The 26819-nt window shown below is 33.3% G+C and overlaps 3 protein-coding genes across 4 annotated transcripts in view; 2 read left to right on the forward strand and 1 right to left on the reverse strand.

Annotated features, from left to right (window-relative positions):
- The first annotated feature begins 527 nt into the window (after positions 1–527).
- On the forward strand, positions 528–4295 carry LOC140043292 (uncharacterized). The gene is made up of 2 exons (XM_072087791.1): positions 528–1657; positions 2682–4295. The coding sequence occupies exons 1-2, from the start codon at positions 1005–1007 to the stop codon at positions 2752–2754; spliced, it is 726 nt and encodes a 241-aa protein (XP_071943892.1). The 5' UTR covers positions 528–1004; the 3' UTR covers positions 2755–4295.
- Positions 4296–7285: 2990 nt separating this feature from the next.
- LOC140043384 (neuromedin-U receptor 2-like) lies at positions 7286–11936 on the reverse strand. Its single transcript, XM_072087886.1, has 2 exons — positions 11850–11936; positions 7286–8422 (listed from the first exon to the last, which is right to left on the reverse strand). Exon 2 carries the CDS (start codon positions 8411–8413, stop codon positions 7286–7288), a length of 1128 nt encoding a protein of 375 aa, XP_071943987.1. The 5' UTR covers positions 8414–8422; positions 11850–11936.
- Positions 11937–19154: 7218 nt separating this feature from the next.
- LOC140044394 (ephrin type-B receptor 1-B-like) overlaps positions 19155–26819 on the forward strand; it is a 75397-nt gene continuing 67732 nt past the window's right edge. For both annotated transcript variants that reach the window (XM_072088877.1, XM_072088878.1), the window contains exons 1-3: positions 19155–19448; positions 20147–20229; positions 25951–26623. In XM_072088877.1, coding sequence (XP_071944978.1) covers positions 19364–19448; positions 20147–20229; positions 25951–26623 — 841 coding nt within the window. In that variant the 5' untranslated portion in view covers positions 19155–19363. The remainder of the gene's footprint in view (positions 19449–20146; positions 20230–25950; positions 26624–26819) is intronic.

Consider the following 26819-nt stretch of genomic DNA (forward strand, 5'->3'; position numbering starts at 1 on the left):
AAAACGTCTGGGAAAAGAGTCTATTAGGACATATGTCATGCTATAATTACAAATCCCAAAGCATTTCTGGTATATTCACTGTCAGATATTCATTGAATTATTATCGAAACAGTCCATTAAAGTTTGTGTTTGTAATAGGATACTTCACACTTGAAATATCTAGGGCGATGAAGTGACCCCCAGACTTGACCTAAAAGTGACAGAAATTGAGTATTCACTTCTGTAACCAAAAAATAATATTTATTCACATACAAATAAAAAGAGAAAAGAAACCCAAAAACCATTGTCTGACAGACAATTTAAGTATTTGTTGCTTTTTAAATTACTTTTTTCAGGTAAAATAACTATTATGACTGTGACAACAAAATGATGACACATTCAAAAACATTTGAAATAAAAAATATTTTTCAATAAGCGAGCAGCGTTTTTTGTAAGAAATATTTCTTGTTTTACTCATGCATTGTCAAACTTTTCTGGATTTTTTTTCCGGTAAAAAAATATCGTGTGCTATAACATGGGCAGTACGGAAAATTCATGATTGTCTAAATTTTGTGTACATCGCCCTCATGAGGTATCAATAATTTTTTTTTTTCGTCATGCAATTTATGTTTACCCATAGAGGGCGTATTACTTTGTTTACTTTTTGTTAGTTCACGTTGTTTGTGTTGTTTTAAAATAAATTCGAAGATTTAATCTAATCTGATTAGGCCTAGGCTGCGCTAGTAGTATCAGGCGTAGCCTAGTAGGATCGTAGGATCACTCTTGTGTTACTAAGTATATGAAGTTTGTGGGAAAAGAAAAAAGTAATAAGGTCTGATCATCAGGCCAGCCGAGTATACGATATAGTATAGACTTTAGATTAGTTTTTAGGCTACAACAGAGAGAGGAGAGAGCAGCAGCAGTAGAGAGAGTGTTTGGGTCGAGCGCTTAACTAGCTAGGCCTACTAAACTAGGCCTACTAGAGGTTAGTAGAGGCTTTATTTAAAGAATGTGAATTAAATAATATGATGCAAGAAGAAAAGGAATGGACACCACTCCCAAGGCCGTGTTTGGTGTGTCTCACTAAGAAAAAAGTTGATCATAGTAATGATGACACTAAGCCAAGTAGGCCTACTATGACACTGACAGATGCTGAATTTATTTCTAACCAAACGGACATAATTAACACATTTACAGACAATTTGGTAAACATTAACAAGGACAACTCTGATCAATTGGAACAATGTGGTGATATGACTACTGTGAACATTATGAATGTTGGCAAAACACAAAAATGTTTGTCTTTAAAACGTGCAGCAAACTTTACAAATCAAAAGCATCATTCATCTGCAAAGAATGTTTGTAACAAAAAAACCCTGAATATGAACTCAAAAGTCAAACAGCAAGACTTGCTGCTGCATCAGCAAACATTTAAGCCTGTACTAACAGATCAAGTCAAGACTCAATCAAAATGGCAGCCAACTTTATTCGGTCAATCATCTATTGCTAAATTTGATACCAAAAAACAGAAAGAATTAGCAATTCAATCTACAAGTAAGCAGGCATCAAACCTGTCATTATTTCAGAAAAGATGTTCAGCGAACAAAATAGTTGAACAGTCCAAAACTGATGATGGTTTAAAGTTATGTCCACTTTGTCAAATGGAATTCCTAATAAGGTAAGACTAAGTTAAATGTACAAACATTTATCCATATTTCAGATTTTATTAGTCTCTAGCTTACATAAATATACTGTTATGTTTTGTATGTCAGAAATTAGAATTTGAATGCAAGTTTGACTAAAGATAATATTTTAATATTATAATAAACTTCTCCACCATGGGAACTCAAGGTACTTATTATGTGTTCATTTACTTGTTGTATAAGTAATTAGGCCTACTAGGAAATCATCGATAATTTCTTTAAAGTTAATTTTAATTTATGGATATAAATTTGACATAAAGCGGATTAGACATTTTGCTATTTGTGTTTTAATGGTCATGTAAATCATTAGCACATTGCTAAGCAACAGATGTTAAAACACCTCATTTGTTGTGAAATTGATCACTTCATTCACTTGTTGGATCTATGACGACAGTCCTTAAGAGCTTTTTTGATTCTAAAAAGTATTAAATTACAAAGTTCTCACTAGAAAGTGGCATATTTAAATTTCCTATCAATCAATGATAAGATGGTTTGTCAAAACGATTTAAATGTTCTGACTTAACGGGTAGCAAAATGACCAATTGCTATTCATTGAACTACTCAATTATATTTAGTATAAGATATCACAAAAACAATTAACAAAAACGGAATGTATTTATTTCGCTTTACATCAACTTATTACAAGCAAGAGTTGAGAATTTTGAAATCTTTGATTGAATACTTTGTCAAATTTCTGTAATTCCAACAAATAATTCACATGCCCCATTTTTTAAGTTTAACATTACTGACTACGTGAGTTACTGTGACCTCTGTCACCTATTGTTTTTCCTAATCTATCAGTTTGACTGTTCTTAATTGTTTGGTTGGTGAAATCAATAAATGAAATGAATTCAAAAGAAAGAAAATGAACATTAAAGCTCTTAAATTATTACAGTTTACTGAATGCAAAAATGAGGAGAGGGACAAGAGGTTGAAATAATTTCATGTAAATGACTATATTATATAAATAACATTTACTCAATGTACTCATTATTACAGTTGGACACAGATAGAAAAAGATGGTCATATAGCTTCATGTCTATCAGAAACAAGTGATGATGTCATCTGGTAACAGTCAAAGAAACAAGTAATGATGTCATCTGGTAACAGTCAAAGAAAGAGGTAATGATATCATCCAGTAACAGTCATATTAGAAACAAGTGATGATGTCATCCAGTAACAGTCATATTAGAAACAAGTGATGATGTCATCCAGTAACAGTCACAGAAACAAGTAATGATGTCATCCAGTAACAGTCAAATAAACAAGTGATGATGTCATCCAGTAACAGTCACAGAAACAAGTAATGATGTCATCCAGTAACAGTCAAAGAAACAAGTAATGATGTCATCTGGTAACACTCACAGAAACAAGTAATGATGTCATCCAGTAACATTCACAGAAACAAGTAATGATGTCATCTGGTAACAGTCAAAGAAACAAGTAATGATGTCATCTGGTAACAGTCACAGAAACAAGTAATGATGTCATCTGGTAACACTCACAGAAACAAGTAATGATGTCATCCAGTAACATTCACAGAAACAAGTAATGATGTCATCTGGTAACAGTCAAAGAAACAAGTAATGATGTCATCTGGTAACAGTCACAGAAACAAGTAATGATGTCATCTGGTAACAGTCAAATAAACAAGTGATGATGTCATCTGGTAACAGTAAAAAAAAACAGGCGATGATGTCATCCAGTAACAGTCATATTAGAAACAGATGATGATGTCATCCAGTAACAGTCAAAGAAACAAGTGATGATGTCATTTTGGTAAAAGATAATGATAGGGTTAGGTGCAGAGTTCTGTCGGTGTACCTACCTAGTGTGAAAGTGATTAATAATGAGCAACATTTGTATGCAAACGAGATAAATGTCTATTTGTGTTCACTGAATGATATTTTAGAGAGCAGTTGGCATCTGAACTGTGTATCGCTATACAACTCTGAACTCTACAATCATTTTCAATATAAGGTCATTAGCTTCTGAACTGATAATTCTTTCGTTTTACATATCGCAACTAATTGCATTAAACTCAGTTGTTTATAATTCGCCGGTAATGTAATACTGTTCTCCTAAGTCTGTTAAAATGCTAGAATTAGAGGCAATTTCTTTACTTTTTTGTGCTTATTACGTTCATCGGCGAGATGTAATAAAGTGAAGATTATGGCATCAATTCTATCAATTGCATGTTTGCATTCTTTGAAGTGCTTTTATAGTTAATAATTCCTTTAAAAACAGGATTTTATAATAATTTTCGATAGATCGCTAATTTCATTCGTCTGATTTTTAACATCTGAAATTTCAATCGTTAACCCGCAGCATTGCAGTTTATTTATTGACATAATGATATCTCGGTAAGATAAGTAGCCTGCATCATCTTATGTGCTAAAAATCATCTGAGAAGGAAGGACGGAAGGAAAGGCAATACTTAAAATAAAACCACTACCATTACGTCAGCATGTTTGTATTTGTAGGCCTATATCGATCCAGCATCTTCCTTCAGTTTGTTATTGCTATTTTATGGCGAATCGTGATGAGATATGACAACAGTTAATTAAAAAATATAAAAAATAAATATTGAAAAATGTATTCGCAAAGTGGTGATTTTTTACACAGAGATTTTAATTTGTTTCTTCTTATAGTGTCTGTATTATTGTATTGAAGTGGTCCTTATTATGATACTACAAATCAATTAAGCACACGGCATTGACATACGTGACATTTATTACTTATATCGTAACTATTTCCGTCAGTTTCTGTCTTGTGCGTTAAAACCAATTTGGGTAATTGCATGAATAGAGCCGGCGTCAGCCTCTTCAATCCTTTATGTACAATGAACTCAAATGTTTTCGTTTTTTACGCCATTTCACAACAACATCATATATACAAACAAAATATCATAACGTTTTTTTTATTGTTTATTATTTTAGATATTCTCTTAAGTATTATTATTTTTATAGGTACCGTATATGAGATAATTTAATTCGCTGAGTTTTTTCTTTCAATGTATTGACAAATTGAAACCAAACTCATGAAAACAAATTTTGCACAATAAGAAATTAAATAATCCCTTGTTATGAGGACGATTTAAAATAAAAACATTGTTGTAAATTCATTCAGTAAATTTAATCATGAGAGAAAAGATTTTCCAGGATTAATATTGATGGAAGTTTCGTAAATTAATTTAGCAACAACAGACTTATTTTAAGTTTAATCAATCTACCAAATTCTAATCAAGTAAAAACAAGTATGGTGATAAAGTAAGTAAAATGCTTCGTACTGCTTATTATGAAAACAATTACTTTATTCATCACATCATGACGTCAATGTATAGTTTGTAAAGTGTTATAAACATAATGATAAAAAGAGGCACCGGGAAAGAAAAGTTTTTGTATCGATGAGACCCCAGATTAAATTATTAAAGATGTATTGTCCCTTTGACTAATTCCAAAAAAAAATTTTTTTTTTAATTTCGAAAAAAAGTGGGTCATTTTTAAGTATCATAATAGTTATTAACTTTCACCAAAAATTAGTCAAAAAAAAAATAATTTAACCTAAATACAGATGTTTTTTTGTTCAAAAAATAACTTTGACTTCCAGTCACAGTTTTCAATCAAAACATATCCCATAATGCAATGCGCTTGTTTGGCTACTCTGTATGCATAATCATAAAACTTCCTCGTGATCTGTGTGAAAACACCTTCTCAACCGTGAAGAGTTGTAAACAATCCTAATTAGCATCTTGCATAATGCATACTCATGGTTTGAAATCTTTGTTTACTTTTGCTTGCGACGATTTCTCAGACGAAATGTAATCTAATTAATTTACCTGTTAATTACGTAAACTGTTGTTTTTGGCTCGAATTTTCGACTTAAAGTGAATAACTTTAATATTACTTTGATATGGCCAATTTAAATTTAGAATATTTTTTTTTTTCATTTTTTGTGTTTCAAGGGACAATACATCTTTAAAGTTAAAGTTTGTTTCAGAGTTATACGCAATGTATTTTTTTAAAGTAAGGTATTTATACTCAATGGATGTTTTTTGGTTTAAAAAAAAAGCATTTCAGATTTTATTTATCCGGAAATAGATTAATTTGAATTCAATTACATGTAAGTTTATTCTATTTCAATTAGGCCTACCTGTAAGGGGCGTTTTGATTGAATAAAATAAATATAGATGGTGTGATGGGCGTGTGATATCACGGATTCACAATTTCACATCTACCATAATTCAAATAATCACTAATGGCATAATATTTTAACATTTATTGACATCTACACGAAACAAATTGTTGAATTTTAACAAGCACATAAATACATAGGCCTATATCATTATAATATTTAAAAGTTCGGGAAACATTTTATATTTAGACTGAACTTATAACACATTCACTCACTGCAAAGAACTGACACTTGACATCGTGCATGGAGACATAAAACAATTTTTTACTTTCAGTCGCTAGGCCTATTACCATACCAGAGTATACGACTTAATTACGACAAGCTGTTGCAGTAGATGAAACTGCTTGTGATGCGACTTACAGTCAAGGTTTAGCTGCGACAGATACTTCTGCTGCTGCAGAAGATAAAACTGCTCGTGATACAACGTAGCAAGGTTCACTTACGACAGACACTGCTGGTGCAGAAGATGAAGCTACTTGTGATACAGCTTTACATGGTTCAATTACAACAGATACTGCTGCTTCAGAAGATAAAGCTGCTTCTGATACAACAACAAGGTTCAATTACGACAGATGCTGATTGCAGTAGATGAAACTGCTTGTTATACATCTTAACATCAGTTACGACAGATACTGTTGTTACAAGCGACGAAGCTGCGTCTGATACAAATTAACAAGGTTCAGTTACGGCAGATGCTGGTTTAGTGGTTAATACTGCTTGTGATACAATTTAGCAAGGTTCAGTAATACAACAAATAGTGTTGTAGTAGAAGAAACTGCTTCTGATACAACCAAGTTCAGTTACGACAGATAATGCTGTGTTACAGAAGACGAAACTGCTTGTGATACAACTTAGCAAGGTTCCGTTACGACAAATGCTGCTATTGCAGCGCAGAAGATGAAACTGCTTGTGATACAACTTGACACGCGATTCAGATACGACAGATACTGCTGTTGCAGAAGATAAAACTGCTTGTGATACAACTTAGCACGGTTTAGTTACGAAAAATGCAGCTGTTGCAGAATGTTAAAATGCTTGTGATACAACTAAACTGCTTGTAATACAACTTGGCACGCAATTCAGATACGACAGATACTGTTGTTGCAGTTAAACTACTTGTTATAAAACTTAGCACGGTTCAGATACGACAGATGTTGCCGTTGCAGTAGATGAAACTGCTTGTGATACGACTTTCAAATTGTTGTGAACCCTTTTTCTCGATCCTTTCACCGTAACATCGCATTCACAAGGGTTTAAGTACCAGCAGAAGGCATCTCTGTATGTGCTGTTGGTGAGGGTGTAAATAATCGGATTGATTGCAGTAGAAGAAACTGCTTGTGATTACAACTTTGCACGCATTTCAGATACGACAGATACTGTTGTTGCAGTTAACCTGCTTGTTATACAACTTAGCATTGTTCAGATACGACAGATGCTGCCGTTGCAGTAGATGAAACTGCTTGTGATACGACTTTCAAATTGTTGTCAACTCTTTTTCTCGATCCTTTCACCGAAACATCGCACCCACACGGGTTGAAGTACCAGCAGAAGGCATCTCTGTATGTTTTGTTGGTGAGGGTGTAAATAATCGGATTGATGGCAGCGTTCATGAACATGGGTGTGCGAGTTAAATTTGCAACGTTAGTAAATTTATACTGGTCAAAATCGTTATAGTACTGGATAAAAAGATTGAGCAATCTGTAAGGCAGGAAACACATGGCATATATAGAAACTGTGACTGTCACTGTTCTAAATATCTTCCGCTCAGCTTTAATGCGGTTTTCGATATTCTTTGATTCGTTGAAAGGAGATTTGCGAAGTTCCATGACCATTAGTACGTACATTGGAACCATACCGACAATAATCAACAACCCAACGCCAATATCAGCTACATACGTATGTATTACAATCTTACAAGCTAAATCATTCTCAGGGCCACAGTAATGACACCAAGTCGTCTCACTGGGTAGACCGCGGTATCCATCAGGCCAAGGGAAAGTGTGTGTTTGAGTAGAAACCGAAAAAAGGAGACGAGACTGGTAGGCAAAGACAGTGAGCCATACAGCGGTGCTTATTTTGAAGGCGCGGCTCCGCGTGCCATTTTCGCGGTACTTGAATGGCCTACATATGGCTAAGTAGCGTTCTGCTGACACGCAGAGAATCATGACATTAGAAATTTGGAAACTTGAATCAATGAGAAACACTATAATCTTGCAAACGTAAGGCGAGAAGTTGCCCTGATGAAAACTATCGTGCAGGTCATTTTCTGCATATGATCTAAAAAACGGAATTGGTGCCACCGCTAAGAACACGCTATCTGAAAATGCCAAGCTAACTAAGTAGACATTAAGTGGTGTCTTCATCTGTGGAACGCGCAGTAGCACCACGACTGTTGCACTATTACCGATGAGTCCAACGATGATAATGATTGGCCAGATAACCGGAATGATCACATGATCCATTGCTGGATACAAAAACAGGTCAACATACTCATCAAGGTCGTATTCAGTGGTGGTGGTGTTGTTGGATACGTCCATAATGGCAATCTGAAAGATTCCAAAATATGGATACTTAAAATTAACACACAGTAATAATAACATGGTGAACTCATGGGACAAAGACAATATATTGTCTATGGCAACAACGGTACCCTAACACAGTAAACAAAATTACTCTTTAAACTCATTACTGGTTGCAAGACTCGTCAATGGAACATAAATGTCGCTTTTAAAGAGATAAGAACATTACAATTGAGACATTGCTTTTAATATAAGTAGAACAAAAAGTAAATGTATTAAATCATGAATCTGTATTGGGCGATCTTTCACACCCATCGCGTATACATCTGATAAATTGCTTTTCAATCCATTTCTTAATGCATATTGGGGACGGAATGTTAAACAATGCATTAGAACATTTAGAATGTTCTATGTTGTTTAACAGGTTGCCATGTAAACGATATCAAACGTGAGGAACGTGTTTGATGAAGGTTGTTTTAACATAAAAATATGACATAAAAAGATAAAATTAATATTGTTTTTCGTCACCCACATTGTAAGAGCGAAGCAACAACTCCCAATTGTAAATAAAATGTATGTAAATAGATCTGTACCAATTAAAGGCTTAGATAATCAAATATGAATGAGTGATTAATTACGGTTCACTTCAACGGTGTTGAAAAGCTTTTTTAATTCAGTTTAAAAACTATGATGTTATTCATAATGCCACTTGTTAATTAGGTACGGTAAATCTAATTATTCGGCCGTACGATTTTTCAGATCATTGACGAGCGAATTTGAACGCGACCGTTAAAGTTACATCGGTTCAGGTGGCTTTAGTGACTTAATCGTTACACCGTCGGAGGACAAAAGCACCAAATTTCTTTTAAACGTACTAATTTATTTTTGCCTAGGAGCCACCCGATCAGCTTCCGATTTTCCAAGATGGCGGCCAAAATCCAAAATGGCTGCCAGTAAATTGGTATATCATATATATCTGGCTGTAAAAGTTACAAATAGACAAATAATGTACTGAATCAAGAATTTCTGAGGTCAGTAAAACCGATTCAGGAAATATTATATAAAGTGAGTTCCAAGATGGCGCCCAAAAATTAAAAATGGTAGCCCTTAAAATACATTATAATCGTATACAAAGTCACAAATAGTCCATTCCTAATGTATTTTAGTCTGCAAAACAGAAGGAAGGTGCAAGCATTGCATTTTATAAATTGATAAACCATGCTAGTTATAAAAACCCATGTTATCAAATTTCTAAAGTTTTTCTCGAAAACTAGTGGTCGTAAAAGTTTTTTTATGAAAAATTGTTAGAAAAATATATATTTATATGTTATATAATAAAACAGTTTCTATGAAAATGTAAAAGAATTCTATTTATGATAACTAAATTTGTAATTTTTTAACATCCAATAGTATTTGTTATGTATTAAAATGTGTTATATTTGCTGATTTTAGGCAATTAACGTAAATTTATCTGAACTATGGATTTTTTATGTAAAATTTGTTTTCTTTAATATAGAGAAAATGTAATTGTTTATCAAATAAGACCATTTAAAAAATATTCAGACAAAAACTTAATTAGTTACAGGTAAAAAAGTGTCCTTTTTACTTTTCAACAGCGCCCTTAATCTTTATTTTCCCAAAAATACCAGAAACTGAACTGGTTATAACTTTTTCTATATAGATTTTTTTTACAGTAACATACCACCTCTACCATTTACTACAGCTACTTCATTTACATATTACTTCTGCCGTCCACAGATACTGTATTTGATTTCCTAGTTTACTGGCAGCCATTTTGGATTTTTCCCACCATCTTTGCAACGAGTGACCTATATTATGTACCATGTCAAAAATATGTTTCAATGACCATGAATACTTATGTTTTGATAGTTCATTTGCCTATATGTGACTTCTGCAACGAATGAAAATGTGATTTTCCAATTTGTAGGTCCCAACGAAGCTCCATGCCAAATCTGTCGCTTTTGTCCACTGTGTCACGATTTCCTCAAAATTTGTTGTTAAGTCACCTGACTATCTTGATGCACCGGTGATTAATGCTGGTCGTGATTGGTATATTGGTTCGATAACGTTTTACAAACGTTCTGTCCCTATACGCAACGTAAAACCGACGTCAATCGACGAATCATCTAAAATCCTCTAAACTGGCAAGTTACTTGCGTTACGCATAGGGCCAGTACGTGACGTCCTTTTACGAACTAAATTTGAACAAAGTTACTTTAGCGGTAATAAAAATAGCATCCGATGCGGTAACGATTAACTTGATTATACAAACAACTAATGAATCTAAGCCCATGTGATTTATCCGATTTCCGTGTGTATTCATGATGGAATTCGTTTAGTTATTAATTCTTCCACATCGTGCTGCTGATTGTGGGTTAACTTTTGTTGTCAATAATCTGTTTTGATTCATTCAACAAAAATAAAATGGTAAACTTTTGTGGACTAAGTAGGCCTACGCGCGTTATAAATTATTATTGTTATTACCTAATTGGTCAGTTAAATAAAAATGTATTTGTATTATTCCTTTATTGATTACATTGTGTGAGCATAGATCTATCATACAGGGGTAGAGGTCTATCATACAGGGTAGAGGTCTATCATACAGGGGTAGAGGTCTATCATACAGGGGTAGAGGTCTATCATACAGGGGTAGAGGTCTATCATACAGGGGTAGAGGTCTATCATACAGGGGTAGAGGTCTATCATACAGGGGTAGAGGTCTATCATACAGGGGTAGGGGTCTATCATACAGGGGTAGGGGTCTATCATACAGGGGTAGAGGTCTATCATACAGGGGTAGGGGTCTATCATACAGGGGTAGGGGTATATCATACAGGGGTAGGGGTCTATCATACAGGGGTAGAGGTCTATCATACAGGGGTAGAGGTCTATCATACAGGGGTAGAGGTCTATCATACAGGGGCAGAGGTCTATCATACAGGGGTAGAGGTCTATCATACAGGGGTAGAGGTCTATCATACAGGGGTAGAGGTCTATCATCAGGGAACATTTTCGCCAGTGTAGCGTAGCAAAAAGCTATACAAAACAACCTTATTGCTACACATTTTGAAAATTGTGTAGCAAAAAATACAATACAAAACTATGTTTCTGGACTTAAAAATCAGTTTGATTAGCAATATTGCTAAACAAAATTTTTAAATGAAAATTTTCCCTGATCATACAGGGGTAGAGGTCTATCATACAGGGGGTAGAAGTTTAGAGGCTTTAACGTTTGTCTAGAGTATAATAAACCCGATATTATATTAGCCGCCATAACCCACATGATAGGTTTAGATATGCTTATTTCTTGAATTGCATGTAAGTATTAATTAATAACTGATTAATTAACACTCTTATTATTTAAGATTACCAGTACGTCCTATTAAAGCCTAAATCAATCTAATTATTGATATTAATAGAAATTAACAATTACCGTTATAGCATTGATTAATCCTTCCACGAAGTTGATCAATCTTGGTTCTTGTTTTCAAAGGTATATCGTAAAGCTGGTTTAGTTACACGTCCGTCAAGTTTCGTTATGCCCACAGTATGCGTATAGTTTCTAGATATACAACCTACTTTGTTCACGTGATTTGTTATACGTCACTGGATAAGTACTGGATTAATGTAATGGATATTCCGAAAAGAAAAAAAAAAGCTATCCTCGATACTGCTGGCATGGTTGAAGGTGGAGAGAAATGTGCTGAACAAAAACAAATGGCAAGTCGTTTTAAAAGAAAAGCTGTCCTTGATACTGCTGGATTCGTTGAAGGTGGAGAGAAATGTGCTGAACGAAAACAAATGGCAAGTCGTTTTAAATAATGAACAATCAACAAGTGCTTCTTTGGTTTTTGTCCACTGTATCAATTCTTGCGATTGATAATCCGAGTAATTTGAAATCCATTAGAAGGACAATTTCAATTTTCTGATAGAGAATATATAGATCAATAATTTAAATACACATTTCTTAATGTTTTATATATCACATACCGCCAGAATAACGCCACTCGTTTCACTACTAATTTGTGATACATTATTTTAAGGTTTAATGTGATATTCAAATTTTTGAGATTTTAATGATAAGTAGGAGCTTAATACATTCAAAAAACATTTAATGAATGTAGGCCTAATAATACATCATTTATCTGGACATTCTCAAATTTAGCATATTAATTACGAAATGCAATGATAGAAAGATACATTTTGATCCAACCAGAGAGTTGTTATCCATTTACTTATCTATTTTTCCTTGGAATGTCATATCAATGATGATAAACGAACATATAGGTATAATATACATTAGTGCTCGTGTTTTTTTCAGTTTTATACATAATAATTGTAAGTTAACAAAATGGCATACATAATCAGTAGAATCCCTGTGGGTGTTTCAAAGTTAACAACAAAATGTAGGCCTATACTAAAGAAATAAGGAAGCTAGCTGCGGAAACTTTCTGTTTGAATAAATAGAAATAAATGGATTGATTGATTTATTTATTTGATTGATTGATTGATATTTGCAATCTTTAAAATTGCAAGTAATATCAGGAAAGTAATGTAATTTCACTCATCCCTGGTAATATCTAATTACTTTATGTATCCTTCAAATTGATTTGATACAAAAAAAGGGTTTATGTCTTATTGATTTTAGAAGAGGATTGACATCGTGTTACTGAGAGCGAGATGATGGCTTGTTTTCACTAATTGCCTCTAAACATCATCAAGAAATGTATACGACAAAGTGAATGGCTCAAAGGATTAATGCTTCACTGAATATTCTCCACTTTCATGGGGATTATCTCTTAGCTTGTGCATTACACACTGTAATTAATTGCCAGGCTAGTTTGTCATTTTGGCCCAAATACATCAACCCATTCAATGAAAGAAAACGTCGTTTTGCATTATTAGTTTGTTGTCCTAATGCACGAACCCATCAGTAAAGTCAAAGTCTATTTTGCATGATGCTTATTTTGTCCTTTTAGCCTAAATGCATCAGCATCACCATGTAAATAATCAGCCCATTAATGAAGAAAATATCTATATGCATAATAGGCTACGGGGACGGGAGTTTGTCATTTGTTACAAAGCCTTCAATCCATTCAGGTTTAGTTTGTCATTTTGTTCAAATTCCTCACCCATTCAGAAAGAAAAGGTGTTTTTTTTGCATACGCCTAATCCATCAACCCATTTTTTCCATAATTATTAACTTGATTAATTCTTTAAAGTATAATGTAATTGAGAAATGTATAATGTGAATTGCATGACGTAACTGTTAACTTGTATTGGAAGAGTTTGACTTTCTCGGAAATACATATTTTAAACATGTGATTATGGGTAACGTATAAACTCCGCTCAATGGTTGCACAATGTTTGAAATGCAAAATATTATCTATTTCATCATAATGGGTACATTATTTACAATATATACATTTCTGATGACGTGAAACATAGTTTTATGGTTCTAATTGATTATAAATGAAGTCTATTTAAAGAAGAAAAAAGAAGACATGTGAGTATATAGATGGCTAATGTTCTTGTTTTGATGATTTTACATTTAATGTGTTTTGTGTAAGCTTGCTTATGCATGTTGTATCCTTGTTGGTTTATAATAAATGCTGCTTAACCTGGTGAAGGATCAGAAGTACAAAAGTCAAAAACCAGCACTTAGTATTGCCAGGTAAGAGTGAAATTACGTATATCTCTTTGTGCTACTTTGCAAAATAACTAAAACCTGACTGTCGGTAATCCACTTCTACTCCCTAACTGGAAGTGTTGTTCTCTGGGGGAGAGATACCAGACATGTTAATTTTCAATAATTATTAAAAATATTGTTGTAAACAATAATACTACACACCCACGGCGGTCCATTTTATTCTAGTACATTAGTTTCACAGCTACAAAATGTAACAAGATAAGGATGGTGTTGTGATTCTTATCAGATGAATTAACTTAACTGCTGTAATTTGTTCACATTTCGATAAATTCGGTAATTAATGACGCATTAGGCGCAGGAGCCCCGGATAGCGTTACGTTTGAAAACCCCAAAAAGTGAGGTTTTCAACCATTAGCGGCATGACTGATGTGAGTGATTAATGTGTTTTACGGACGGTTTCAAGGACTATCCTACCAGTGGGCTGTTCACTGGTCAAATGATTGACACTTTGTATCACCGTTTGTAACTGGAGCTGTGACGACCTTTGTAACTGGAGCTGTGACGACCTTGCAAGAATACTAGGCCAGAATTTTTAATTGAAAAGTGCCTTGGTATTAACAATAACATGGAGATGGAAACAAATTTGTCTATCTTTCTTTCTAAAATAAATGGTCACTATAGTTTCAAACTAGGCTTAGTCCACCACATTAGTAATTACAAATCGAAACCTAAATTAAAATTGTTGGTATTCTTTGGCCGTTGTTTGATTAATTACATCTTCATGCCATGTTTTTTTTCTCCTCTAATGATTTGGCGATACGCTCCTATATTAATTAGGCCTACTAGCAGAGGGTTCGATGAGTTTTGAAAAGTTATGGAAATGTGGCCTAACATATAGCAATTCAGTTTTTTAAGGCCCTTCTTCCTTGTCCGAGCCTTTGGAAATATTAAAAAGTTATATTAATATAATATATTCTGTGTTTTCATGTTTTGAGAAATTGTATATCATTTCAGATGTTTCGCGCTGCGCTTTTATTTGTTTCGCGCTTCGTGTTGTTCGAGCTTCCTCCGTACATACCGATAATTAATATGATTTTTCATTTCATTTTTTGTACATTATTAAAAAATAGCATACAGAACCCCATACAGAACATACCCTTCTCTGAGAAAACACTTGTGGGCGATTCCTCGAATACGACATGATGGAATAGCTTTGGAGACTTTGACTTTGGAGTAGGCCTAAATCGAAACGTCAAGCAACTCAACAGTTCTTTTCAGAACTAATATAGGCCTACGTGGTGTACCGCAAATTTATATCAACAAATATGTAACTTGTTTAGCACGTTTAAAATGGAGAGCAAAACATATTAAAAAAAAAACCCCTGAATTATTTCAAACAGACAGCACATTAGTTCAAACGGATAGCACAATAGATAGCTCAATCAAATGGATATAACTATGATATAACTGTACTGTGCATTCTATACGGATTATCGGGTAGCACATTCTTTCAAATGGATAGCACATTCTTTCAAATGGATAGCACATTCTTTCAAATGGATAGCACATTATTTCAAATGGATAGCACATTAGGTAGCAAAATCAAATGGATATAGTACTGTACATTATTCTATGATTATCGGGTAGCACATTCTTTCAAATGGATAGCACATTAGGCCTATTTCAAATGGATAGCACATTCTTTCAAATGGATAGCACATTATTTCAAATGGATAGCACATTATTTCAAATGGATAGCACATTGGGTAGCACAATCAAATAGATATAGTACTGTACATTATTCTATAAGGATTATCGGGTAGCACATTATTTCAAATGGATAGCACATTAGGTAGCACAGTCAAATGGATATAGTACTGTACATTATTCTATACGGATTATCGGGTAGCACATTCTTTCAAATGGATAGCAAATTATTTCAAATGGATAGCACATTCTTTCAAATGGATAGCACATTATTTCAAATGGATAGCACATTATTTCAAATGGATAGCACATTAGGTAGCACAATCAAATGGATGTAATTGTACTGTACAATATTCTATACGGATTATCGGGTAGCACATTCTTTCAAATAGCACATTATTTCAAATGGATAGCACATTATTTCAAATGGATAGCACATTGGGTAGCACAATCAAATGGATATAGTACTGTACATTATTCTATAAGGATTATCGGGTAGCACATTATTTCAAATGGATAGCACATTTAGGTAGCACAATCAAACGGATATAATTGTACTGTACATTATTCTATAGCCTACGGATTATCGGGTAGCACATTCTTTCAAATGGATAGCACATTAGGTAGCACAGTCAAATAGATATAGTACTGTACATTATTCTATAAGGATTATCGGGTAGCACATTCTTTCAAATGGATAGCACATTAGGTAGCACAGTCAAATGGATATAGTACTGTACATTATTCTATAAGGATTATCGGGTAGCACATTCTTTCAAATGGATAGCACATTAGGTAGCACAATCAAATGGATATAGTACTGTACATTATTCTATACGGATTATCGGGTAGCACATTCTTTCAAATGGATAGCACATTCTTTCAAATGGATAGCACATTGGGTAGCACAATCAAATAGATATAGTACTGTACTGTACATTATTCTATACGGATTATCGGGTAGCACATTCTTTCAAATGGATAGCACATTCTTTCAAATGGATAGCACATTATTTCAAATGGATAGCACATTAGGTAGCACAATCAAATGGATATATGTAATTGTACTGTACATTATTCTATACGGATTATCGGGTAGCACATTCTTTCAAATGGATAGCAAATTATTTCAAATGGATAGCATGGATTTGGGTAGCACAATCAAATTGAGCACATTGGGTAACACATTGCATCAAATGGAAGCCTACTGTACAGTTATTCTATTGAATTGAAATATATATTTATAATGGGTAACCTCTTCAGTCAAAGACTGGTCTCCCAGAGGGCCCAGTTGGTGATCAGTGGCTGTGATAATACACCGGGGTAACCCCCCACTCGTCTCGAAAGATGTACTAGGTTCTCTAAAGTACACACGAGTTAGATGTGTATTCTATTATCGGGTGTAGCACATTAAAATTGAGAGGATAAGATGGACATCATAATTTATTATTAAGGGGCAAAACAGCAAATCCTTACTGAGGGGACACTCCTATAAAGCGGACATTAAGGGGACGGGGAATATTTAAGCTCAGTGCCAATGTTCACTCAATATATTTTCCATCACAAAATAACAAAAAAGACGAAATATTTATATCCATTTATCGTTATTAAATAAAAATGGATATCATGATAATTATGATACTTTGTTTGTCTTGAAAGTTTTCATTGGTGAAACGTTGCCTGCTACATTTTGAATTTCAGATCAGTATTGGTATTCCGTGATCTATTCTAACTAATGAAACAATTTTTAGAAAATGATATCTGATAGATATCATCTAACTTTTAATATAGTTCTTGTATAACACCATATCAAGTAGTAGTAGAACTTATTGTAGGGTTTTCTTATTATTCAGTCAAGTCAGTGTTTCTATACAGAAAAGAGTAGTCAGTGGCCTTAACATCAATTAATTGTATAATTTGCACCCAAGGTCGAATAGCAAGAAACTCAGGTCCAGTTACATTGGTGTTCATTGGTCAATAGGAAATGAACAGCACACTTATGGGTGGTGACAAAGTTTAGTTATTGATAAGTTGTCCTTGGGAAAAACACATTAGTTGGGTTGACCATGGGCTGACAGAGTTAACGACTTCGTAACGCTATCCGGGGCTCCTGCGCCTAATGGTGTGACCTGATTTCATTGCCCTCGCAATGAACTTATTGAATTAAAACTCTGGCTTAATTTAAATGCCAAAAATATCGAACTTTGCATTAACTTCAATGACTTTTATCTGACTTTATACCTTTTATCATAGGTCAATCGTTTCCGATATGATTTAATATCTATTATTATTTGAACTTTCACAATCATTTCATTATAACCATTTAATTTCTTTTTGAAATGATTGATGTAGTCCTTCTGCGAACAGATCAAAGGCTACAGTACCGCTGCTAACGATCTATCTACAGGCATAAATTGAATCAATTGCAATATGTGGAAAATGTTAGCCAATGGTATTAAAAAAACGATAATAAGCATTTTTTTTATTCTTACGGGTGACTGTTTCATAAAATCGACGGATATATAAAAAAAAAACTGCCTCTCAGTTACTAATTGTTGTTTCTCTGCTCTGCTATCTCAAGAAAATTACATTTGATCTGATGAGGGTTCACGCCAATGCGTACCGTAGTAGTGTATATACAGGTTAGTTTATGAAAGTATAATACAAGATTATACATAAGATCAGGCTCCACTATCATGTGCTCTGATTTAATATAGAAGTAGAAGAAGAAGCATGGCTTTCTTTTAAAAATGCTGTAATTTGATTTCACGCCCTCTATACTTAATAACGATATGTAGTATATTTTGATTTTCTGCTTTTTAATAGTAAGTCCGCCCTCTATCTGTGCCTCTGTAAAAAGCAGAACAAAATACAGCAGTACTTTCTGAAACTAGAACGTTTACAATTAAGACATATCAATGTCACGGTCGGATGATGGTGGTTGCGTATCTCTGTCCATTTTGCTTGTGGTTGAAATTTTTAAATTGGGTTTTTTTTATCATCGATTATCAAAATCCAATACATACAATTATATCTGTGTTGTATTTATCTTTGATAAAAGGTTGAATGAATAAATGATTGAATAAACGGTGTCATTGATGTAAAATGTGTAGAAATTGATATTATTACGTATTCTATCCCAAAGACATCATCACCCTCTTCGAATGCACAGTATCCGTCAAGCTAGAAAGCCGTACAAAAAAGTCATTCCTTCCACAGTCTATTGTCACATAATAAAAATGTTGTAAGATACACTATTTTTCACCGATTTGAAAAAGTTTAACAAATTGAATTAAACATCCACTTTACTCTACAAACAAAAAATGACAAGCATCTTACAGGTTAATAAACTTTTAAAAGTTTTCTTTGTTTGAGGGCGGCATTCGAACATTTAGCACATACATAATGGTATCCCCGTATTTTAATGGAGTCGTCCAATAGAATTGCACTGTGTCTATTGGCTATTGGTTCTGATGTTGAGCACGAGAAGTACGAAAGAGGAAAAACAAAGTAGAGTCGTCTGGTGTGTTTTAGCCGTGATGCTCAGTAGATCCCATGTGACTTAGTGGGCCTAAGAAATAACTTTCGAGATGTCTCGATATGGGAATACTTACTCTATTTGGATATTTATATACCTTGGCTGTATAATATTTCATGTATCAAGTCCAAATAAAGGTAATTTTTTGTTTTTATTTATAGGCTCAGCCTCAGTCAGGACTGGAGGAGGAGGGAGGGGGGAGTGAGTAACGTCACCACTACCAGCAGCATCTACCCACCACACTGCACCTTAGTTCCACTATCCGCCAGCCAGAACAAGTTAAGCCAGCCCTCAATAGATCCACAAGAATACAGCCTAGAGATTGTTTTGTATTTGTTTTTTAGACCACCATGTCACATGGATGGTATGTGTAGAGTAGAGTTTCTCCAATTAATTGAATTGTCATGCTTTGGGTCTGCTCAATGGTGCAGGAGTTGACATCTTTACGACCTTCACAATCCAAAATAAATAAATCTAGTTGGGTTTTTGTCACGTTTCATTCTCCCAATAATATGTCAAGCTGTTTCCTGTTTATGATATGTTTTCTACACAAATTTGTATAATTGGTACAAATTTCAAAATGCATTTTTTTTAGCTGCAGTTTTCTGCCTCTTACTTTTACTTGACACCAAAAAAAAAGACCCCCTTTCTCTTCGCAACAGTGAATACAGATGATGAGGAGCAGGCCTACCTTGCTTGTAAATTATGAATTTAGGTGTTGAAATCACACAACATCACACAACACAAACAACTAAAATTTGTTTTATTGTAATAATTTTTGGAAATCTCAATTATCAAAATATAAATTAAAATTTAATTTTGTTTATGTTTGCAGTGACATTGTATGACAGCAATTCTTTTGCTGGTCTAAACTGGGACATCTTTCCACCGTCGGATGATATAGCAACATATAAAGGGGTAAATATTGTCAGCGATTTTTGTTGTTTTAATTGTGTGTTAATCGTTTCTCAGTTTGTTTGTTTTTTTTAGCAGACAATGAATAAGTAAGTAGTATATCATAATTATTGCTAAATTGTGGATGAATAAAATGAATGATGATGAATAAAAAAAAGTATTCTTCATATTTACAAAATCAAGGTTTTCCTTCCTTTGATTTTATGTGATGACATAAAAAAAGCTTTTTCAGTGATTACTATTTTTATGGTGTCCTTGATATAATGTGGGCATGATTTCTACCAGATTTACCTTGCAATATTTAAGAAATTCCAAGACAAGTTTATGAAAAGTCAGTGATCAATCATTATATTAAGTACAAACAATTAACCTGTCAAAATAACCTCTTTTGTTGAGAATATGATTTATTTACTTCACTGTAGGGGAGCCACAAATGTACTCTGGTGATTAGGAAAAAAATAGTTGTTGTAATTAAAAATTTGAACCTTAGTATTCTCTAGGTCATTGCATTTATCTTAAATATAGGTCACTCAGTTTGTCCACTTTGGGTCATTTCCTTTGGGTCAGTAACACAGTGGTCATTCCACTTATGTTGGTTGATGTTTTGATTTCACACATTTTTGGACATAAATCAATCATTAAGGTGTTTAATATCCCCTAAGGAATGTGAACCTACTGTAGTCCCAGGTTGTAAGTAAATAAACAAATCTCAAATTATCAGGATACCTGTACTGTACAAAATACAATTGGTCCAATGTGGTGGGAATTTAGAAATAGAAACACCATCCCTGCCTCACTGCCTGCTACCATCCAATGGTACATAACCTCTAGTGGGTGACGGTATTAATAGTAGAAAATAAATCCAAATCCACCTTAAAATGATTTTATATTACCAGATGGTTCCATACAAGATGCTAGTTGATAGTGATACCAATTTGCAATGGGCTACTGTCTATATATCAGGTTTTTCCATACAAGATGCTAGCTGATACCAATTTGCAAGGGGCCATGTGTTTTAAACAGGAAACATTAGAGAAATGTCTTTAGTCCATTAGCTCATAAATCTTAGAATGTATCCTTTACATACACTCTACAGTATAATAAATCAACCAGTTTGAACATGCAAACAAGGTGTTTTGCCTGTACACCTCCAGACTATACAAGCATTCAAGATTAAGTTTCTTCTATAGGATTATACTAATCCCAGGCAACACCTATCAAAGGTTACTTGTATAATCTCCTAAATAAGCATACATGTTTGGGTACTTATCCAAGGTCTTTTAAAATCCACTAATTAGTTTTAACTAAATGGAGATATATGGTATTGATATATGGTATTGATATATGGTATTGATATATGGTATTGATATATGGTATTGATATATGGTATTGGATCTTTATTACTTGTAGTGCAACAACTGTTTCTAAAGATGACTACAATACTGTATGATATTGTAATTAAATGTTCTCCTTGATAAACATTCACTAGCAAGTACACATTCATTATATGATAATTACACAGTCCTTCAAGTCCTAATTTATTTATATAACTATTTATACTTCAATGTTTAGGGGCTGAACTTGATTAGTTTTAACTATTTTTTAGCCCTTCCCTTGATATAATTATTATTATTTGTATTACAATGTTTATAATTTATATTTATGGGTAAATAAAGAAAGAAAGAAAGAAAGAAAGATGACTACAATACTGTATGATATTGTAATTAAATGTTCTCCTTGATAAACATTCACTAGCAAGTACACATTCATTATATGATAATTACACAGTCCTTCAAGATGGATGTTTAATCATTACAGCAGGGGTATTTTAAATTTTTTTACAGTAGTAAGTCATTAACTAAACAGAAAACAAAATGATCATATTTTGAAATCCTTTTACCTATTTCTAAATATGTTATGATACAATTAATTATCACTCTGACTGATGGAATGTTTTTAGATCATTTACACAATTTTGTTGTTAATATGTTGTATTCCATAATGATTTAAACTACTAGTGTTAGCCTTTAAACTACTAGTGTTAGCCTTTAAACTACTAGTGTTAGCCTTTAAACTACTAGTGTTAGCCTTTAAACTACTAGTGTTAGCCTTTAAACTACTAGTGTTAGCCTTTAAACTACTAGTGTTAGCCTTTAAACTACTAGTGTTAGCCTTTAAACTACTAGTGTTAGCCTTTAAACTACTAGTGTTAGCCTTTAAACTACTAGTGTTAGCCTTTAAACTACTAGTGTTAGCCTTTAAACTACTAGTGTTAGCCTTTAAACTACTAGTGTTAGCCTTTAAACTACTAGTGTTAGCCTTTAAACTACTAGTGTTAGCCTTTAAACTACTAGTGTTAGCCTTTAAACTACTAGTGTTAGCCTTTAAACTACTGTAGCCAACAAAAAATGGCAAACCTGCATATCTGTGGAAACCATTTGCTCACAAATTTCACATGTTTACTACACTCATCAATGTCAGTGTAATTTATTAGATTAAAGTAAATTACAATGTATGGCCTATAAAACCAGCAGAAGCTACCATTTATAATTATTTAATGATTATTGGGTCACATACTTAGAAAAGACCCATGTACACCAGCCAACACTGCAATAAGCTATTATTTCAGCAACACTACCAATATAAAATTTCGAGGAAGACCGAGAACCACCCTACCAATAACTCTCAGCAATGACCTACTCACCCTTTATAAGCATAATACAGACATTAAGTATCCCGGACAATTGAAAACCAAGAAAGACATGAAACAATTTAAAGAACTAGCAAATGAAAGATCAGACTGGAAGAAGCTAGTAAAAGAGATTTACGGAGCAGCCCAAGCGGAAATGTCGGCAGACTTTTCAGCGGAAAGGCAGTAATAATATATATATAATGATTATACAGGATTCTTCTAATTGCACTGACATTGAAGACTGGGTGTTGACTTCAATATTGCATTCTATACACTCTTACTAATTAATATTCAAGGGTTCTTTAATTATATAATGATAATTATGTCCAGTATCCTCAATAAATCTTGGGTTAATGGTATAATAAATTGGTGCACTATGTTACTGCAGATAGATCTTATGATAATAAATTGGATTTCATAATCTGAAAGGCCTGTTATCATTAATATTTACAGTAGTAAAGCCTCGTCTATAGAAGAATACCGTACTGTATGTCGTTGTCGGGGTGGATCCAGAATTTTTCAAAATAGTGAGGCTCGGAAACAAAATGAGGGTTGATATAATATATTCTACATTTATTATACAGTATTTAATTTAACATACTTATGTTCATTCTTTGTACTTTGGGCTAACCTCTTTGAAACTGAATTAATATAATTGTAAGTTGCTGTATTAATATATTATACAGAATTAAATTACAATACTGTACTTGATCTCATTTTATTTTTATTAAATATATGTATGTGGTGGAAATATACTTCTTTTGCCAAGTAAATCAAGTAAAAATCATTTATTAAATACATGTTTTTTATATCACCGTGCCTTTAGTTTTGTTTTTCATAACTTACGGTAGCCTATACGTACATGCTTTACTTTGTAGGTTGATACTGTTGGAGGTGATACTTGTCATTTTCAAGAATTGGATTAATATTGATAAATTTAAAGAGGTTATTGATTCTTGAGTCATTTACGACTTACGTTGTTAAATACTCCATCTACTACAATTCCACTGCTATCTAACTGACTTTCTTGAACATGCATAGAATGAGTTCCTCAAGAACTCAACCAGTATCATCCTAATTTTAAGGCCCACATCAAGTTCTAGTACTAGTAGATACAGTATACTGTAACAACGTCAACATTCCTACACAACAAGATCAATGATGGCCATATTATTTCAATTTTACTACTCATTACCCCCACTTGAAATTCAACATGAATTTCATAATGACTTTTGATTTTTTCTACATTTAATTATGAGATAGCTAGCTTCGATTCTACGTATTTGTTGCACTTGAGTGCATTCAACATTGCATAGCAGACTGTAACTTGATGTGAGAGGGTCACAAAACTCATTTACATAACGTTAGATTCAATCATATTATTTCATTGCCTTTTAAAATATTAATTGGATTTTCCACTTCACTGAAAAAAAATTGCTTATTCGGGTTCTAAGAATTTTTGAAATATAATTATAACTAATTGAAGGGTTGCTTTAATAGTCACTTAATGAAACTTAATCGTAACCAATTTATCATACATGATTAAAACAATGACTTTTAAGTAATTCTATGTCTGTATTCAATACGATTTATATAAATAAGGAAAGAGTGAATTTCACTCCTGTTTCCTGTAGAAGGTATTGCTGACACTGTCTTTACTCTATCTTTGTGAATACTTCAATTCCAACATCCTGTTTAGTACAGTAGGTCTACTACTGTACTAGAAGTGTTTATTAGTACAATGATCATAATGTTTACTGTGCAGTTTTGTTTTATTTTTTTTTTCAAATCTAAACCTGGTTTTATCTCCTACTGTATACTTATTACCTAAGAGTTTATCCTGTGAAATGTACAATGGAGGACTCCATAGAAAGTGTGGGTAATCACCATGCAAGATAATCCATACATTGTGTAATGACTAGCTTATCCTATTCATGATCACACGTCCAAATTAATTATTCAACCTCTATATAAGTAGTGATCCTCTAATAAATACATGTTCTACTAAATAGTAATTATTGGCATTTGGGTGTTTTATTTGTTGTTTCACCTTCACAGTATCATCCAATTCTACTCTCTTAGAGTGGTTCCATTTAAGCTCGCTCTTAGAGTGGTTCCATTTAAGCTTATTAACGAATATAGGGTTGCTGTAGTCTAAAGCTCTGTCTACACTATCAAACTTTATGTGAAAACAAAATCTGATGTGCCCATATATGGACATGATGATGTCATATCACTACCATATTTAAGCATCATTACCATATTTGGGCACATCACACTTTTTGTCACAAAACGTTTGATAGTGTAGACAGAGCTTAATACTGTTTAGTCTATCTTTCCATTTCCATTATGAATTCAGTGTTTGTATGCTTAGTGTTAAGTAATACTAATTTATAATTTATTATGAATTCATTATGAATTCAGTGTTTGTATGCTACTGTACGTGTTAAGTAATACTAATTTATAATTTTGACACTGAAAATAATAATCCACATTAACATAATTTGAAATTTATACTGTAGTGTTATGACACATACCTTGTAATATACACTGCATACATGTGATTTGCTATCATTCGTCATATTAATACATTTATGAATGTAATATATGCATAGAAATTAGGCTATGCTTGAATTCATTATTATCTTGAGGAATTATAAAGAACGTTTTACATTATGTTTAAATGTGTTTTTTGGTTTACATTCAAATTATTTTTCTAATTGTTTACTTCAGACAAATCTTTTAATCTTTTAAACTAATTTTTGTTTGCAATATGCTGATATTTCATAAACTACTGTGTACAATTTAACTATTTTTTTTTATGGTAAAAAAAGAAATGATTATTGTGATGGTATGTTGGGATGTTAAGAACATTTTTAAGTACTGAGTTGCAACTGGTATGTTCTGTCAAAAAAAAGGGCAAATGTTCGTATAAGTTGAACTCATACTACCAACACCACCAATTGGTGTGTGTGTGTGTATTTATTATCTTTAAAACCAGTATTAATGACCTACATCAATTTTCATTTTAGTGGACTGAAACCGGTGCAAGCTACGCACGCAAGTTTCAAGTGTGTCAAGTACATGAACGCAATCAAAATAATTGGATTCGTTTACCGTACATCCAGAAAAAACAAGCAAACTTAATAATTGTAGAAACAGATTTCACTATGTTCTCATGTCAAGATGATGGGACTGACACTGACAGTGACATCGTCTCGTGCAGAGAAACATTTGACCTGTATTACAGTGATGTGAACAATTCCAGTGAAAATATCCCGCAGTATACTTCACCTCCATATAAAAAGATCTCGCGAATCGCAGCTGATGGAAGGTTTTCAGATCCGTTGTCTTCTGATGAAGTCATAAACAAAGCAACTGAAAGATTTGGACCAATTGTAAATAATGGATTTTATCTTGCGATGCAAGATCAGGGTGCGTGCATGGCCTTGTTACGTACACTTGTGTATTACCTAGTTTGTCCTAAGGTTATGATGCACTTGGCGAACTTTCCAGAAACGGTTACTGGTGATTTTGTTACTTCGTTGGTTGAAGCAAAAGGCGAGTGCGTACCAAACTCAAAGAAGGTTGGCATTCAGGATCCCACATATCAATGTCGGAGCGATGGTACGTGGACTGTAATCCAAGGAGAATGTGTTTGTTCAGAAGGTTACTATCAGACTGAGAACTATGCTGCATGTGAAGGTAAGACTTTAACATTGCACTGTTTATTTTTACCTTCGTACTGTATTTGTGAAACCGCATTTAATAGCATATCCTGCTTAATAGAACTTATTTATAATATTAATTGGATCCTAGGAACTTTTTCTAAAACATTTTTCTGCTCATTGGCTCAGGGAGTTGTAAAATAAGATTATCTTACAACTCCCTGATTGGCTTG

This window comes from Antedon mediterranea, chromosome 3 (assembly GCF_964355755.1).
Source record: "Antedon mediterranea chromosome 3, ecAntMedi1.1, whole genome shotgun sequence".
Classification (NCBI taxonomy): domain Eukaryota; kingdom Metazoa; phylum Echinodermata; class Crinoidea; order Comatulida; family Antedonidae; genus Antedon; species Antedon mediterranea.

Bases quoted from the DNA above. Each gene is read 5' to 3' on its own strand.
- LOC140043292 (XM_072087791.1), top strand. From the start codon at position 1,005: ATGATGCAAGAAGAAAAGGAATGGACACCACTCCCAAGGCCGTGTTTG. The intron at 1,658-2,681 runs GTAAGACTAAGT...TCATTATTACAG, and splicing joins CAAATGGAATTCCTAATAAG to TTGGACACAGATAGAAAAAG.
- LOC140043384 (XM_072087886.1), bottom strand. From the start codon at position 8,413: ATGGACGTATCCAACAACACCACCACCACTGAATACGACCTTGATGAG.